Consider the following 17,332-nt stretch of genomic DNA (forward strand, 5'->3'; position numbering starts at 1 on the left):
TTTTTTTTTTTTTTCTTTTGGAGACAGAGTCTTGCACTGTCACTCACCCTGGAGTGCAATGGCATGATCTTGGCTCACTGCAACCTCTGCCTTCCAGGCTCAAGTGATTCTCCTGCCACGGCCTCCTGAGTAGCTGGGATTACCAACACACCTGGCTAATTTTTTGTATTTTTAGTAGAGACAGGGTTTCACTTTGCAGGCTAGACTGGTCTTGAACTCCTGTCCTCGTGATCCACCTTCCTTGGCCTCCCAAAGTGCTAGTATTACAAAATAAGCCACCACATCTGGCCATTATCAGGAGTTCTTAGGGAAAATAGACATAGAACTTTTATATAAAAGCCATAAATTGTTCAACGTGCAGTCAAAATTTATTGAGAATTAGGGATTCTATATCTGTTTCCAATCTGATGCTACAGGTAAGCTTTTCCAGAGCAAAATCTAATATTTATTGCAGGCTTGTATTATCTTATAATGTTTGGTTTATGAAGATTTTTTTAAAAAATAAAGTAAAGGGGTTATACAAGGATACTTCCAGAGTGAGGAAGACGTCTCTTCAAGATACCGCTGAAGAATTCTACAGAAGCCATTATTTTTTCAAGTTAGGCTCTCCAATTTTAGAATTAAAGACACTGCAGAAGTTCAAGGGATATCTGAAATCACCCATTCCAACTCCTGCTGAGGACTGGCCACTTCCTTCTTTAAGTTCTCACTTTGGCTTCAGTGATACTCTCCGTCCTGGCTTCCCTCCTATCTTCTTCACCTTGCCCTCTCAATATCCTGTGTGAGGTAGTTTCTCTGCCACTGTTGCCCAGTGTCCTGTCCCTGGCTTCTTTCTCTTCCTGCTCTAAATTCATCGCAAACGTGGAGGTGTCCTCTCATAAGGATTTTGCTTCCATTCTTGTGGTGGTGACCTCCAACTCCTATCCCCAGCCTAAACATCTCTCCTTATCTCAGAATTGTTGACTTCCCCTGTGGGAAGGTGCTACAGGAGTCTCCAACTCAACATGTTTGTATTGTTCTTTAAAAAAATTGAGATGATGTCATTCTATGTGGCCCAGGCTGGTCTCAAATTCACGGCCTTAAGCAGTCCTCCTGCCTCAGCCTTCCAAAATGCTGGAATTACAGGTATGAGCAACTGTACCTGGCCAGCATGTTAGAAACTGAACTACTTTTTATTTTTTTGGAGACAGAGTCTTGCTCTGTTGCCCAGGCTGGAGTGCAGTGGCCTGATCTCGGCTTACTGCCACCTGCACCTCCTGGGTTCAAGCAATTCTTTTGCCTCAGCCTCCCCAGTAGCTGAGATTACAGGTGTGTGCCACTAGGTCTGGCTACTTTTTGTATTTTTAGCAGAGACAGGGTCTGGCCATGTTGGCCAGGCTGGTCTCAAATTCATGGCCTCAAGTGAGCCACCCACCTGGGCCTCCCAAAGTGCTGGGATTACACACACGAGCCACTGTGCCTGGCCAGAACTGCTTTTTAATCTAATATCAAAGTGGATGGAGATTTGCTTCAGAATGATATTTACAGGCTACAATCATTGGTGTATTTGTTTGCTTGTAAAAGTTTATTCAAGATGCATTCAATAATTTTTTAAAAATTTCTTAATGGAGATCACTTCATTTTTTCGAACGCAAGAATGCCAGGTGTACACGATTAATTTCATCTTCTTTCTAGAAAATATAGAAATGATCTTTGCATGTTTGGTGACATTTTATCATTATTTTTGGTGGCATGTTACTATTACATTTAATTCAGCAAATATTTTGCCACAACGGAATACCCGAGGCTGGGTAATTTACAAAGAGAAGAGGTTTATTTAACTTGTAGTTCTATAAACTGAGAAGTATAAGAAGCATGGCGCTGGGATCTGCTCGGCCTCTGGTGAGGGCTTTTTGTGCTGCTCCATAACATGAAGAAGAAAGCAAAGGGAAAGCAAGCATGTGCAAAGAGGGAAAACCAAGGGGCATCCTGGCTTTGTAAAAACCCACTCTCATGGGCACATTCCTGTTAGAACTAATCCAGTCTCAAGAGAAATCACTACTACCGAGAATGACATTAAGCCATTCATGAAGGATCTGTCTCCATGACCCAAACACCTCCCACTATGTCTTACTTCCCAACATCACGACACTGGGAATCAAATTTCCTTTCCTTTTCTTTTTTTTCTTTGAGACGGAGTCTTGTTCTTGTTGCCCAGGCTGGACTCCAGTGGCACCATCTCGGCTCACTGCAATCTCTGCCTCCCAGGCTCAAGTGATTCTCCTGCCTCAGCTTCCCGAGTAGCTGGGATTACAGATGCCTGCCACTATGGCCAGCTACTTTTTGTATTTTTAGTAGAGACGGGGTTTCCTCATGTTGGCCAGGCTAGTCTCGAACCCTTGACCTCAGGTGATCTGCCCACCTTGGCCTCCCAAAGTGCTGGGATTGCAGGCATGAGCCACCTCGCCCAGCCTAAAAAACAAATTTCAATATGAGTTTTTGTAAAGACAAACTAACATATCCAAATTACAGTACAGGGGCAAAGGCAAGTAAGACACAATTATTGCTTTTAAGGAGTTTATCATCTATTATGGAGATACACAAGGTAAATTAAATAATACCTAAGAAGTCTTTGGAGTTCAATAAAGAAGAGATTATATTTACTTGGGAGGGATCAAGGAGGAGAAAAAAAGCTGAATTTTCCATATCCTAATCTCTCTTCCTAAAAGTATCCTAAATTTTCTTATGATTTCTTCCAGAAAAAATAAATAAAATTATGCATATACGTATCTTCTGCCCTTTAAAAAAAAAAGGATTCTTTTGTGTGTGTGTGTGTGTGTGTGTGTTTACATGTGGTTTCTTTCTGGCAAAATCCTTGATCTTGTCTCTTTTAAAATGTATTCCCCAGACTTGATTTTCATCTAGTTTAGAAAAACTCTGTTATTATTATTTCAGATTTTTTTTTCTGCTCCTCCTCCTTTATGGGCTCTAGTTAGATGTATTAGACTGCCTCAAGTTTTCCCACAGCACATTGATTCTGTTTCCCCAGCTCTGTGTTTTATTTCTCTCTATGACTTCACTAATCTTTTCATCTACAGTGTAATATTTGTCATACCCAGAGTATTTTTCATCTCACTCATTGTAGTTTTTAATCTCTAGAGGTTCATTTGGGTATTTCTATATTTCACCTCTACCTAACCTGCTCAATCTTTCTTTGCCTTCTTGAAAATATGCAGTGCAGTTATAATAGCTGTTTTAATGTTCTTGCCTACTAGTTTTATAATATATAATTTCTGGGTATGTTTCTAATGACTGATTTTTCTCCTTATGGGTCATAATTTACTATTTCTTTGCATACTTGGTAGTTTTTGATTGGGTACCAGATATTGTGAATTTTACTTTACTGGCTCCTAGATGTTTTTGTATTCTTATAAATATTCTGGAGCTTTGTTTTGGGATGTAGTTACCTTATTTCTAAGCAGTTTGATCTTCTGAAGTTTTCTTGTTTTTTTTAAAAAAGTTTTATTTCGATTAATTCACTTACCATATAATTCGCTCATTTTAAGTATTTAATTTAGTATAAAAGTATAGTGGTTTATGCCTATAATCCTACTTTGGGAGGCTGAAGTGGAAGGACTGCCTACGCTCAGGAGCTAAGACCAGCCTGGGCAGCATCGTGAGACCCCATCTCTGTACTGAAAAAATAAAAAATTAAAAATTAAAGTGTATAAATCAGAGTTTGACAGTATATTCACAGGACTGTGTAATCGTCACCAAAATCTAATTTTAGAACATTTTGTCTTCCCTAAAAGAAATATTAAGCTCATTAGCAGTCAGTCAATTCTTACTCCCCTTCAGCTTCACCTCCAAGCCCTAAACACCCACTGATCTATTTTCTGTTCCTATAAATTTACCTATTCTTGGAATTTCATATAAATGGAATCTTACAATATGTTGTTCTTTGTGACTGTCTTCTTTTACTTAGCACAATATTTTCAAGATTCATCTGTGTTGTAGCACGTACCAGTACATTTGTTTTTATGACTAAGTAATATTTAATTGTATGGCTTTGCCACATTTTATTTATTGATTCATCAGTTGTTAGACATTGGCCTCTTTTTACATTTTGGCAAAAGTAATGCTGCTGTGATCATAGTGTTTGAGCTGTTGTGTGAATGTATGTTTTCATTTCTCTTAAATATATAGCAGGAGTTGAATTGCTGTTTCATATGATAACCCTATATTTCACTTTTTGACAAACTGCTAGACTGTTTTCCAAAGTGACTGTATCATTTTATAATCCCACCAGTAATGAGAGTTCAATATCTCCACATCCTTACCAACACTTGTTATTATCTTTTTGATACAGCTATCCTACAATGTGCCAAGTAGTACTCATTATGATTTTGATTTGCATTTCCTTAATGATTTTTCCTTAATGTTGAACATTTTTTCATTTGTTTATTGGCATTTGAATACCTTCTTTGGCAAAATCTTCATCCAAATCCTTTGTTCATTTTTGAGGTTTGCTTTTAAGTTTTTTTTTAAAAAATGAGACTGGTGGTTGGGCATGGTGGCTCATGCCTGTAAACCCCAGCATTTTGGGAGGCCCAGGTGGGTGGATCATTTGAGATTAGGAGTTCGAGACCAGCCTGGCCAACTTGGTGAAACCTCATCTCCACCAAAAATACAAACAATTAGCTGAGTATGTTGGTGAGCATTTGTGGTCTCAGGTACTCGGGAGGCTGAGGTGGGAGGATCACCTGAGCCTGGGAGGTCGAGGCCATGATTACATCACTGGACTCCAGCCTGGGTGACAGAGTGAGACCCTGTCTAAAAAAAAAGTCAGTTACTGGAGATGTCTTTATTCTAGGGATAAATCCGATCCCTATTATTCTATCATGTCTGGAAGTGGAAGTCTCTTCTAAGTTTTAATTTAGTGAAGTATTTACTTTAAAAATATTATCATTTGTATTTCATGACACAAGGATTTATGCTGTAATACTAAATGAAAAATTTGAACATAAAGCTGTATATATAGTGTGATCCTACTTTTATTTAAAAATGTTTATCTCTTAAGCACACCAAGATATTTCCCATCTCAAGGCCTTTTTTGCATTTTCTCCTCTGCCTAGATTGCTTTCCCCATTTTTAAGTCACTAAGACATTTTGATCCTTTAAGTCTCAGCTTAGGTCTCAGTTTTTCACAGAGACCTTCCCTGACTATTTTCTTCGGCATAACTTTCCACATTCTCACAAACCTCCCAAGAAGCCTCTATTTCTGCTGAATAGTTGATGCCTTCATAGTACTCACCACAACTATTTACGGTCATGTGTTGCTTAATGAAAGGGATATGTTCTGAGAAATGCATCCATAGGTGATTTAGTTGTACAAACATAAAGTGCACTCACACAAACCCAGATGTGTAGCCTACTACACACCTGGGCTATATGGTATCGCCTGGTGCTCTTGGGCTACAAACCTGCAGCATGTGGAAGAATACTGTAGGCAGTTATCACACAATGGTAAGTATTTGTGTATCTAAACATAGAAAAGGCATGGAAAACTATGGTATAAAAGATAAGAAATGGGACACCTGCATAGGGCATTCGCTAAGACTGGAGCTTGCAGGCCGGAAAGTTGTTCTGGGTGAGTCAGTGAGTGAGTGGTGAGTGAATGTGACGGCTTAAGACATGACTCCACACTACTGTAGACTTCAGAAACAGTGGGGACTAGCACTGTTACACAGAAGTTACACTGTTTATGAGAATTTTTTTTTTACTAATATATTAACTTTCTCTCACAATAACTTTTTTATTTTATAAGCTTTTTTTTTTTTTTTTCCTCTGTCATCCAGGCTGGAGTGCAATGGTGTAATCTTGGCTCACTGCAACCTCCGCTTCCCTGGTTCAAGTGATTCTCCTGCTTCAGCCCCTCAAGTAGCTGGGACTATAGGCATGCACCACCATGCCTGGTTAATTTTTCTATCTTTAGTAGAGTTGGGGTTTCATGATGTTGGCCAAGCTGGTCTCAAACTCTTGAGCTCAGGTGATTCACCCACCCTGGGCTCCCAAAGTGCTGGGATTACAGGCGTGAGCCACCTGGACTTGACTTTATAAGCTTATTAACTTAAAAAAAAAACCTTTCTGACTCTTTTATATTAACATTTAGCTTAAAACACAAACACATTATGTAGCTGTCAAAAAATATTTTTTTCTTTATATCCTTATTATTTAATCCACAGGACTCTGATATATATCCTTATAACATAAACTTTTTTCCCTATTTTTAAGTTTTTTAAACTCTTAAAACTTTTTTTTTTTTTTTTTTTTTCAGAGAAGGTCTTACCCTGTTGCCCTTACTGGAGCACAGTCATACTCAGCTAACTGCAACCTCAGCCTCCTGGACTAAAGTGATCCTCCCACCTCAGCCTCCCGAGTAGCGGGGACTACAGGTGTGAGCCACCACATCTGGCTAATTTTTGTCTTTATTTATTTATTTTTTTTGGTAGAGACAGGGTTTTGCCATGTTGCCCAGGCTGGTCTCAAACTTCTCGGCTCAAGCAATCCGCCCACCTGGACATGTGGCTAGCACCAGTAATCTCAATGCTTTGGGAGGCCAAAACGGGAGGACAATTTGGGGCCAACAGTTCAAGACCAACCTGGGCAACACAGTAAGACCCCCCATCTCTACAAAAAAATAAAGAAAATTATCTGGGGACATAGTGGCACATACCTGTAGTCCTAGCTACTCAGGAGGCTGAGAATGGAGGATTGCTTGATCCCAGGAGTTTGAGGCTGTAGTGAGCTATGATCATACCGCATGGAGCTGCCATCTCCTATGATAAAATGCCTTTTTCAGAAATAGCTCCTGAAGGACTTGTCTGAGGCTGTTATACAGTTAACTTTTTTGTAAGTAGAAAGATTATATGGTAAAATAACAATAAAAATACATAAACCCATAACATATAGTAAATACATAAACCAGTCACATAGTTATTATCACCATCAAGTATTATATACTGTTTGAAACTGGATTTTACAGGGAAGTAAAAAAAAAAGGATGTGCTGTACATAATTGTATGTGCCGGTAGGTTTGTTTATAGCGGCGTAACCATAAACGTGGGTAATGCATTGTGCTATCATGTTATGATGGCTACAGCATCACAAGGCAACAGGAATTTTCAGCTCCAGTACAAGCCAGTATACTTGTCCTATAGGTGGTTCATTGTTGACTGAAAGGTCATTACATGGTGCTTGACTGTACTTTACATTTGGTATTCTCCCCTTGACCTAGAGAACAAGCTGCAAGAAAGCAGTGATTATCTTATTCTCCACTATCTCCTAATGCTTAACTCAGTCCTTGGTGCTCAGTAAGTATTTCTGAGTGTATAAATAGAGGGGAAAAAGACTCAAATTATTCCAAGACATTACCCATTATTATCTCTGAATGGTGGACTAATATATGCTTTTTGTTTCTCTCCTTGAACCTCTTTATTTTACAAGTTTTCTGTATAGAATATTTGTCTCTTTTACGATGAGAAAAATGCAGTGTGCCCTAGATTAAAATAATATTTGAGGCCAGGCGTGGTGGCTCACGTCTATAATCCCAGCACTTTGGGAGGCTGAGGTGGGTGGATCACCTGAAAGTCAGGAGTTCAAGACCAGTCTGGCCAACATGACAAAACCTTGTCTATTCTAAAAATACAAAAATTACCTGGGAGTCATGGCGCACGCCTATAATCCTAGCTACTTGGGAGGCTGAAGCAGGAGAATTGCTTGAACCCAGGAGGCGGAGGTTGCAGTGAGCCAAGATCACACCACTGCACTCCAGACTGGGTGATGGAGCAAGACTCCATATCCAAAAAAAAACAACTGAGTACCTGCTACGCTGACGGTGCTGTGAGACTTGGATGCGTGGATGACTCTGGGAGGAGGAGAAGCACCTAAGGGCAGCAGCAGTACATGCTGCTAATGTGCAGCATCTATAAGGAAAAGATATGCAAACATGAAATTTCAAATTAATATACAAGTTGATTAATAGAATCGTTCTTTGTGAATTATAAAATAACATACACACTTCTCTTGTTTAGTCTTCATAATCACCAAATATTGTTTATTTTCCCCCCTTTGTAGAACACCTATGTACTTCTAGGTGTTGGCAGCGTAAGGCATAAGTATTATGGTCAATACAGATTTTCCTGGCATTTGGCGGTTGCCGTTCCCACCTGAGAGAATGTTGAGTAGCAGATTTGTCTCTGGTGTCTTCTTTCTTTTGTATCTCTCACTCATTGCTTGGGCCTCTCCCCCTGACCCTGCTCTCTGGGCACACCTTGCCTTTGTGCTGCTCATTGGCTGCATAATCACCTTCCCAACCACTGTGGCCTCCCATGCCTGAGTCTAAAGTCTCCACAATGTACCCCGTTGTTCTAAATCACCACTTCCTTCTGTATCTCTAATTCCCAGTCTGAACCGCCATTTCCTACAAAAGGCTAATCCCAGGTAGGGGCTGAGGTTTCCTGCCTGTTTAAGCTGGGCTGTGTGTGTGGGTGTGGGTAGGTGAGTCAGTTCTGTCAGGCAGTAGAGTCAGGGCTGGGCAGCTTCCAGCCCCCTCAGAGGATATGTGTAATGGTATAGACAGGCCTCAAGACTGGGTGGTCGCAAGCAACGGGGATACAGACTTCTATGCAGCTTGAGGCTTACAAGTCACCTATTCAGCCCAGATGCAAAGGATGTTTACAGCTGCAACTAGCAGACAGAGGCTTGGGCAGAGGAGGAATGCCGATCTGTATCTGTGAACCTCCTGAAGGAACAGAGGAGGTTCTTATAACAGAAGCAAAAGTAGGACTGCAATTTGAGTTAACATTGGATCTGGGGGTAGTCAACGTCACTTCCTTTTAGACCGGTGATATATTTTGATAAGGAAAGATTGAAGGAGGGCAGGGTTGATAAGAACAATGGTAGTGGCGGCTCATGCCTGTAATCCCAGCACTTTGGGAGGCTGAAATGGGGCATCACTTGAGCACAGGAGTTCAAGGCCAGCCTAGATAAGATAGCGAGCCCCTATCACTACAAAAATTAAAAAATTATCCCAGCATTTTGATGCAAGCTTATAGTCCCAGTTACTCAGAAGGCTGAGACAGGAGCATTGCTTGAGCCCAAGAGTTTGAGGCTGCTATGAGCCATGATCGTGCCACTGCACTTGAGCCTGGGTGTTAGAGCAAAATGCTGCTTCTAAAAATAATACATAAGACCAGGCGCGGTGGCTCACGCCTATAATCCCAGCACTTTGGGAGGCCAAGGTGGGTGGATCACGAGGTCAGGAGCTTGAGACCAACCTGACCAACATGTCACAACCCTATCTCTACTAAAAATACAAAAATTAGCTGAGTGTGGTGGCACGCTCCTGTAGTCCTAGCAACTCAGAAGGCTGAGGCAGGAGAACTGCTTGAACCCGGGAGGCAAAGGTTGGAGTGAGCCGAGATTGCACCACTGCACTCCAGCCTGGGTGACAGAGCGAGACTCCGTCTCAAAAAACAAATAATAATCATAATGATAAATAAATAAAAGAAGAACAATATTATACTTATCCTAAAAAATCACAGTTAACAACCCTCAGTAAATGGGAGTTGATCTATGCACATGATCAAGTAGAACATTATTCCTAAACTCAGTTCTCTAACATAAAGTATCAATGTAATTCATCCCATAAAATAGAAATCTAGTAAAAATTTTTATTTATATAGATGCCAAAGGAAGTATTTGGTTTTAAAAGCAAATTTTCAAAGCAAATTTTCTCTTCATCAGTATGTCTTTTTGTCTATTGGGAAAATGTAATTGCTGGGCATGGTGGCTCATGCCTTTAATTCTAGTACTTTGGGAGGCTGAGACAGGAGTATTGCTTGAGCCCAGGAGTTCAAAACCAGCCTGGGGAACATAGTGAAACCCCATCTCTACAAAAAATTAAAAAATTTGCTGGGCATAGTGGCACATGCCTGTGATCCCAGCTACTTGGGGGGCTGAGGTGGGAGGATCATGAGCCTAGGAGGTCGAGGCTGCAGTGAGCCATGATCATGCCACTGCACTCCAGACTGGGTGACAGAGTATGGCCCTGTCTCAGTTGAAAAAAAAAAAGATATTTATTTCAGAAAATTATCTGTTTTGAGTATAATAGAAGCCAATTGATGGCTGTAACAATTTCTAAAGCAATTAATTTCTCCTCACATGAAAAATAGCTCAACAATAATAAACTCCCATACCTGCTCCCCTAGGCCTGGGGATCAATGTTGGAAAATACCATGGTAATTTGAAATCATGCTTGTTTTACTGATTTATTTTCTCTTCTATAACTTGCAGGCCTCAATACTTGTACAGCTGTGGAAGAGAGTCTGTAATTTGGGAGATGAATCCTCCTGCGTTGTTTAGACAACCCTCCAAAAGGCTGCAGAGGCTGGCGCAGCCCAGGGGATTCAAAAGACAGTGTCTACTAAATAGGTAGAGTGTCCTGAGAATCTCTGTAATCCTAATCTAATTTGGCCAGACGTCTCCGTATTGTTCTAATTTCAGTGTGTGCAATTTCATGAGCTAAGAGTCCACTCATGTTCCAAAGCATTGGGTGAAAAATCAAATATTTGCAGCAATTGTAGGTAATCAGAAGATCATCCTCAGTAATTACATTAGACTCAAACTGTGGTGAAACTAAAATTTATACTAAACTTTACCATTGTTAGCCAGTTAAAAGGAAATATGCTACTAAAACACCACAGGTTTCTGCAATTTGTGGAATTTGTTTTCCTATATCTCTGTGATTTTGAGGATACTTTTTCTTCCTTTTGTTTCGAAGGCTGAATTTCTCCTTGTCTTTATAAGACCACTAGGTGGTACATTTTCCACGGGAGCGAAGATTATGATGTGGTTGTCGGAAAAGCTAATTCAATGTTAGGTTGCATTAGTGGAATATATACAGTGTACAGTTATGGAGAGGGATAGTGCTTAAGAAAATGATAGTAGCCGGGCGCGGTGGCTCAAGCCTGTAATCCCAGCACTTTGGGAGACCGAGGCGGGTGGATCACGAGGTCAAGAGATCAAGACCATCCTGGTCAACATGGTGAAACCCCGTCTCTACTAAAAATACAAAAAATTAGCTGGGCATGGTGGCGCGTGCCTGTAATCCCAGCTACTCAGGAGGCTGAGGCAGGAGAATTGCCTGAACCCAGGAAGTGGAGGTTGCAGTGAGCCGAGATCGCACCATTGCACTCCAGCCTGGGTAACAAGAGCAAAACTCCGTCTCATTAAAAAAAAAAAAAAAAAAGAAGGCCGGGTGCGGTGGCTCAAGCCTGTAATCCCAGCACTTTGGGAGGCTGAGGCGGGTGGATCACGAGGTCAAGAGATCGAGACCATCCTGGTCAACATGGTGAAACCCCGTCTCTACTAAAAATACAAAACATTAACTGGGCATGGTGGCGTGTGCCTGTAATCCTAGCTACTCAGGAAGCTGAGGCAGGAGAATTGCCTGAACCCAGGAGGCGGAGGTTGCGGTGAGCCAAGATCGCGCCATTGCACTCCAGCCTGAGTAACAAGAGCGAAACTCCGTCTCAAAAAAAAAAAAAAAAAAAAAAAAAAGAAAGAAAAGAAAAAGAAAAAAAAGATAATGATAGTAAACTTGAGACTCTTCACAAGGTGGGAAATGAGATATTGGGCATCTGGAAACTATGCTGTGTGAAAAATAGTTAAGAGAAATGACATGTTTAGTTTGAAAAAGAGAGTAAGAAAGTGGTAACAGCTGTGTTAAAATATTTAAAGTGTTGGCATCTGGAAGAGAAAAAAGAGGTGAAAGTAAAATTACTTTATGTTAATCCTAGAACTAGAAGTAGAACATTGACGGCAGCAGGTGTCAGCTAAGGGTAGGAAAATCTCTCTGGCTAGCTATTGGGTAATGGAAACTGTCCAGTAACAGAAAGGGAGCCAGCATGCCACCCTAATTCCTGAAGGTTTTCAAGCCCAGGCTGGAATGATGACTTTACATGGATTTTAGAAAAGATTTCTATATTCAGAGAAATATTGAACTGGACAACTTGAGTCTTTTCCATCATAGAATCCTGTGAAAGATGGCCCAATTCTTCGCACAGTGTTTCCTCGATTACTTAGTTATCAATTCATTCAAAAAAATCTGCTGTACCAAATACATAACATTTGGTAGTTATGTATACATGTAAATTTGGTAATGTATCAAATTGCTTGAATCCAGGAGGCAAAGGTTGCAGTGAACTCAGACACTGCTACTTCACTCAAGCCTGGGCAACCGAACGAGACTGTCTCCAAAAATAAAAAGGCAGGAAGGAAGGAAAGAAGGAAGGAGGGAAGGAAGGAAGGAAGGAAGGGAGAGAGAGGAGGGAGGGAAAAGAAAAAAAGAAAGAAATTCCAGAATAGGCCAATCTGTAGATCCAAATCCATAGAGACTGAAAGTAGATTAGTGGTTCCCAGGATTCTGAAACTAGATATTGGTGGCGGTTGCATATCTTTGAGAATGTTTTAGAAACCACTGAATCATATATTTTTAAAGGGTAAATTTTATGGTATGTTGATTGTTTCTCAGAAAAAAAAAAAATCCGAAACTAATAGCCTACCCCTAGAGAGTAATCACGTATTTATTTGAGAAAAATAAATTCCATATTAGGCTTGTAGGTTTGTCACTTAACTGGTATGTTTTTGGTCAGGGAAAGAAATAATTGGGGAACAGCCTGTGAAAATTGACCAAGTAGCTGGCAGTTATGACCAGCAGTATCTCAAAATCATGTTACAGAGGAAACTGGCCACTGCAGAGGGGCCCTCAGTGGTGACGGGAATTTTTATTTCAGAGATTTAAGAGGACTTTTTGGTAGAAAATGAGGTGCTTTTCATAATGTAAGTCATGAGTCATTCATAACAGATCATAAAATCAATTCCAGTTTTTTTCATAATGAAGTCCAATTAAAATTTAAAAATTAGAATGCACTGTATAGGATAAGTATTATTTCATAATAATTTCGGTTTGAGATACACAAACATACGATTACATATGCTGTATCAACATATAAAATGTACTTCTCTTTTTTTCTGAGACTGGGGTCTCGATTTGTCGCTTAGGCTGTTGTGCAATGGTGTAATCTTGGCCCACTGCAGCCTTGACTTCTTGGGCTCAAGTGATCCTCCCACCTCAGCCTTGCAAGTAGCTGGGACTACAGGCACATGCCACCACACTTGACTAATTTTTTAGTTTTTGTAGAGAGGGGATCTCACCATGTTTGCCTGGCTGGTCTCAAACTCTAGACCCAAGTAATCCTCCCACCTCTGCTTCTCAGGGCAGAGGGATTACAGGCATGTTGGGATGCCTGTCGGAATTACAGGCATGAGCCACTGTGCTGGCCAAAATGTACTTGTTACTGTGGATCATAGTAAAAAAAATTGTAAGAAACACCAATCTGATAGAAAGAGCATAATTGCGGGATAGAGGTTCCTAAGATAGAAACAGTATATATAATTGATTGGAAGTCAATTGCAGCAATGGAAAATCCAATTATTGTTTCTCCATCCAACAGTTATAATATTTCATGTTTCCACTTGCATATAGACCCTTCAGTGATTACTTAACAAGAGATTCTCTTCAAATCTCTGATCCTTCTCCCCGGATATTACAACTCTCAATAGCCAAAGGCACAGATCCAAAGTATCATCCTTCAAAAAACGTAAGTGTGCCCATGTGGAAGAAACAGTTCCTGATTGACTTACAACATGTTATCTACCCTCTTTTTCTAGGTATATTTTCCTTTATTCCTGTTTATTTTTCCTTCTTATCAAGTGAACTTTTCTGACTCACTCTTTCATGCCTAATGCATCAGTCAAGGTTGGGTCAGAGAAACAGAACCACTGTAAGTAATGTAGAAAACAGGATTTATAGCCCTTCAGCAATTGTGGGAACTGGTGGAGAAGCCTATGGAAGGCTGTTATAGCAGCTGGGACTCGGGTCTGGTTATAGATCTAGAAGCAATGAGACGTATAGAGGCAGGTCAGCAGTTCCCTGGAATACATTTATGATGGGAAGCCACTACAGGTTAGTTAGGCAAGGAGAGTTTAACCTTTTCAGATGGAGGAAAGGTTGATTCTAATAGCAAGGGAGGCTCAGCAGTATTTGGGGGTTTAAAGTCCCTGGCTTCATTGGAATCTGGCTATATATCCCCATTCCAATTTTCAAGCCCCCCCCCCTTTTCCTATCATTGCCCTAACTTTAACATAAAAGACTGTACAGATTTGGAAACTCAATTTTCACTATAATTCACCCACTCACAAAATTAGATTCCGGGTCTGGTTTTAAGAATGTTCAGCCCTGTGATATTAAAGATAAGCCTTTCAAAATTTTAGAGAAGTCATAGAAGCTTTCTGGTCCTGTATGTGGACATTATGGTGGGATTTTATTTATTTATTTATTTATTTTATTTATTTTTTTTTTTGAGACGGAGTTTCGCTCTTGTTACCCAGGCTGGAGTGCAATGGCGCAATCTCGGCTCACTGCAACCTCTGCCTCCTGGGCTCAGGCAATTCTCCTGCCTCAGCCTCCTAAGTAGCTGGGATTACAGGCACGCGCCACCACGCCCAGCTAGTTTTTTGTATTTTTAGTAGAGACGGGGTTTCACAATGTTGACCAGGATGGTCTCGATCTCTCGACCTCGTGATCCACCCGCCTCAGCCTCCCAAAGTGCTGGGATTACAGGCTTGAGCCACCGCGCCCGGCCTCTTATTTATTTATTTTTTAAGACAAGGTTTCACTCTGTTGCCCAGGCTGGAGTGCGGTCATGTGATCACAACTCACTGCAGCTTTGATTCCCCCAGGCTCAAGTGATCCTCCTACCCCAGCTTTCTGAATAACTGGGACCACAGGTGCATGCCACCACAATCAGAGACGAAGTGTCCCCATGTTGCTCAGGCTGATCTTGAACTCCTGGGCTCAAGCAGTCCTCCCACCTTGACCTCCCAAAGTGCTGGTATTATAGGTGCAGTCTCACACCTGACCTACAGTTGGATTTTAAAGGTCTGAGCTTATTACTATTTTCTTTTCTCAAGTTCTTCAGTTCACTTAGAAGCAACCCAGCAATCCTACTGTACTTGTTCATTTTACTAAAATGTTTGCTTGCAGCAGCTGCTTCATCACTCAAAGCCTTGCTTTCTGTTTTGCCACTGCATGCTGTGGTCTATGGTGTATTTTTTTTTTTTTTCGCCACTAGTAATAGGATCATTAATGCCTTTAAATCTAATCAGCTTGGAAAACAAACTCCAGATAATCTAGAACCAATACAGAGAACCCAGACTTAAAGTTCTCATCTGGGTGTCTGTTACTTTATACCAAACCATTCACAAAGTTAGTGGCAGAAAACAACAATGATTTTATTATGCTCAAGGATTTTATGAGTCAGAAATTCTGACTGGGCAAGCAGGTATGACTTTGCTCTGTTTCATGATGTCTGGGGGCCTCAACTGGGAAATCTGTAATGCCTTGGGTGTCTGAAATGGTGGGGGACTGGAATCATCTCGAGGCTCCTTTACATTTGTCTTAGTCAGCTTGGGCTGCTGTAACCTAAAACCATAGTCTGGGTAAATTAAGCAGAAGAAATTTATTTCTCACAGTTCTGGAGCCTGGGAAGTACAAGATTAAGATGCTGGCATATTCTCTTCTTGGTGAGGACCCGCTTCCTGGCTTGGAGACGACCATAATTTTGCTGTGTACTCACATGACCTCTTCTTTGTAGGTTCTCAGAGAGAAAGAGAGAAAGATCTCTGATCTCTCCTCCTTTTCTTATAATGACACTAATCCTATTATGGGGGCTCCACTCTCACGACTTCATCTAAATCTAATTATCACCCCAAAGCCCCACCTTCTAAATCAATCACTGGGGGTTTGGGCTTCAACATATGAATTTTGGAGGGACACAGTCAGTCCACAATAACAACTGTGCATGGTGCCCAGGTTGGGATAACCTAAAAGCTGGATAGATTCAGATGGGAATATCTATAGGAGTTCCTTCATATGATCTCTTCATGTGGCTTAGACTTTTCTTGTCATGAGAGCTGTTCTGAGAAGGAATATCCTAAAATGGAGTGTTTCAAGGGTATTTCAAGAGAACAAGAGGAAGCTGCATGTTTTTTATGGCTTGGCCTTAGACGTCGCATAACGTTACTGCAGTCATATTCTGTTTATTGATGTAGTTACAAGTCTGGCCAGATTCATGGGGGCAGGGACACGAATCCCACTTCTCAATGAGAGAAGTGTGAAAGAATTTATAGGCGCTTAAAGGAAACCTGCCACACCCAATGATTTAAGTCTTTTAGGTATCCTTGAGCATGGATTTTATATGCAGAAAAGACTGTTTAGAGGTATGCTATAAATGATTAATAGTTTCATTTTTAAATTTGCAAATTTAAATGTCGATTTTTCTTAGGCTTTTAAGTTTGGTTTACAAGTTTTATTATTTTATTTATAATTTCAGTAATTTTAAACAATTAATTTTAAGAGTCCTAAATAACCCTTTTTTTTTTTTTTTAAGGACTGCTGCTCCTAAAATGTTTTTTAGGACTGCCCCTAAAATTTTTTTTTTTTTTAGGACTGCCTAAATGTTTTTTAGGACTGCCCCTAAAATGATTTTTTTTTTAAAGACTATTGTCCCTAAAATGTTTTTTTTAGGACTACTGTCCCTAAAATAGCTGCCCCTAAAATGTTTATTTTATAACTTTAACTTTTATGCCTTACCTTCATTCAATCTACTCATTCTACAGTGCATAAACAATTGTACTCTATCCATTGTTCCTTGGTCCACTGATTGATTGATTAATTGATTAATTTGTTTATTGGGCTTTTTTCTTTGCTTTTTGTAATTTTTCCATAAGTTATTGGGGTACAGGTGATATTTGGCTACATGAGTAAGTTATTTAGTGGAGATTTGTGAGATTTTGGTGCACCCATCACCCAAGCAGTATACACTGCACCTTATTTGTAGTCTTTTATTCACCCTCCAATCTTCCCTCCAAGTCCCCAGAGTCCATTGTATCATTCTTATGCCTTTGTGTTCTCATAGCTTAGCTCCCACATACTAGTGAGAACATAAATGTTTGTTTTTTTCATTCTTGAGTTACTTCACTTAGAAAAATAGTCTCCAATCTCATCCAGGTCACTGCAAATGCTGTTAATTAATTCCTTTTTATGGCTGAGTGGTACTCCATCCTATACATATACCACAGTTTCTTTATCCACTCATTGATTGATGGGCAATTGTGTTGGTTCCATGATTTTGTAATGGTGAATTGTGCTGTTATAAACATGCATGCG

The 17,332-nt window shown here is 40.3% G+C and overlaps 1 protein-coding gene across 2 annotated transcripts in view; it reads left to right on the top strand.

Annotated features, from left to right (window-relative positions):
- The window catches only part of SPMAP2L (sperm microtubule associated protein 2 like), a 67,068-nt gene that overhangs the window by 34,029 nt on the left and 15,707 nt on the right, over window positions 1–17,332 (top strand). For both annotated transcript variants that reach the window (XM_039468341.2, XM_039468342.2), the window contains 2 exons: window positions 10,336–10,473; window positions 13,589–13,703. In XM_039468341.2, coding sequence (XP_039324275.2) covers window positions 10,336–10,473; window positions 13,589–13,703 — 253 coding nt within the window. The remainder of the gene's footprint in view (window positions 1–10,335; window positions 10,474–13,588; window positions 13,704–17,332) is intronic.

Source organism: Saimiri boliviensis, chromosome 3, assembly GCF_048565385.1.
Source record: "Saimiri boliviensis isolate mSaiBol1 chromosome 3, mSaiBol1.pri, whole genome shotgun sequence".
Lineage (NCBI taxonomy): Eukaryota > Metazoa > Chordata > Mammalia > Primates > Cebidae > Saimiri > Saimiri boliviensis.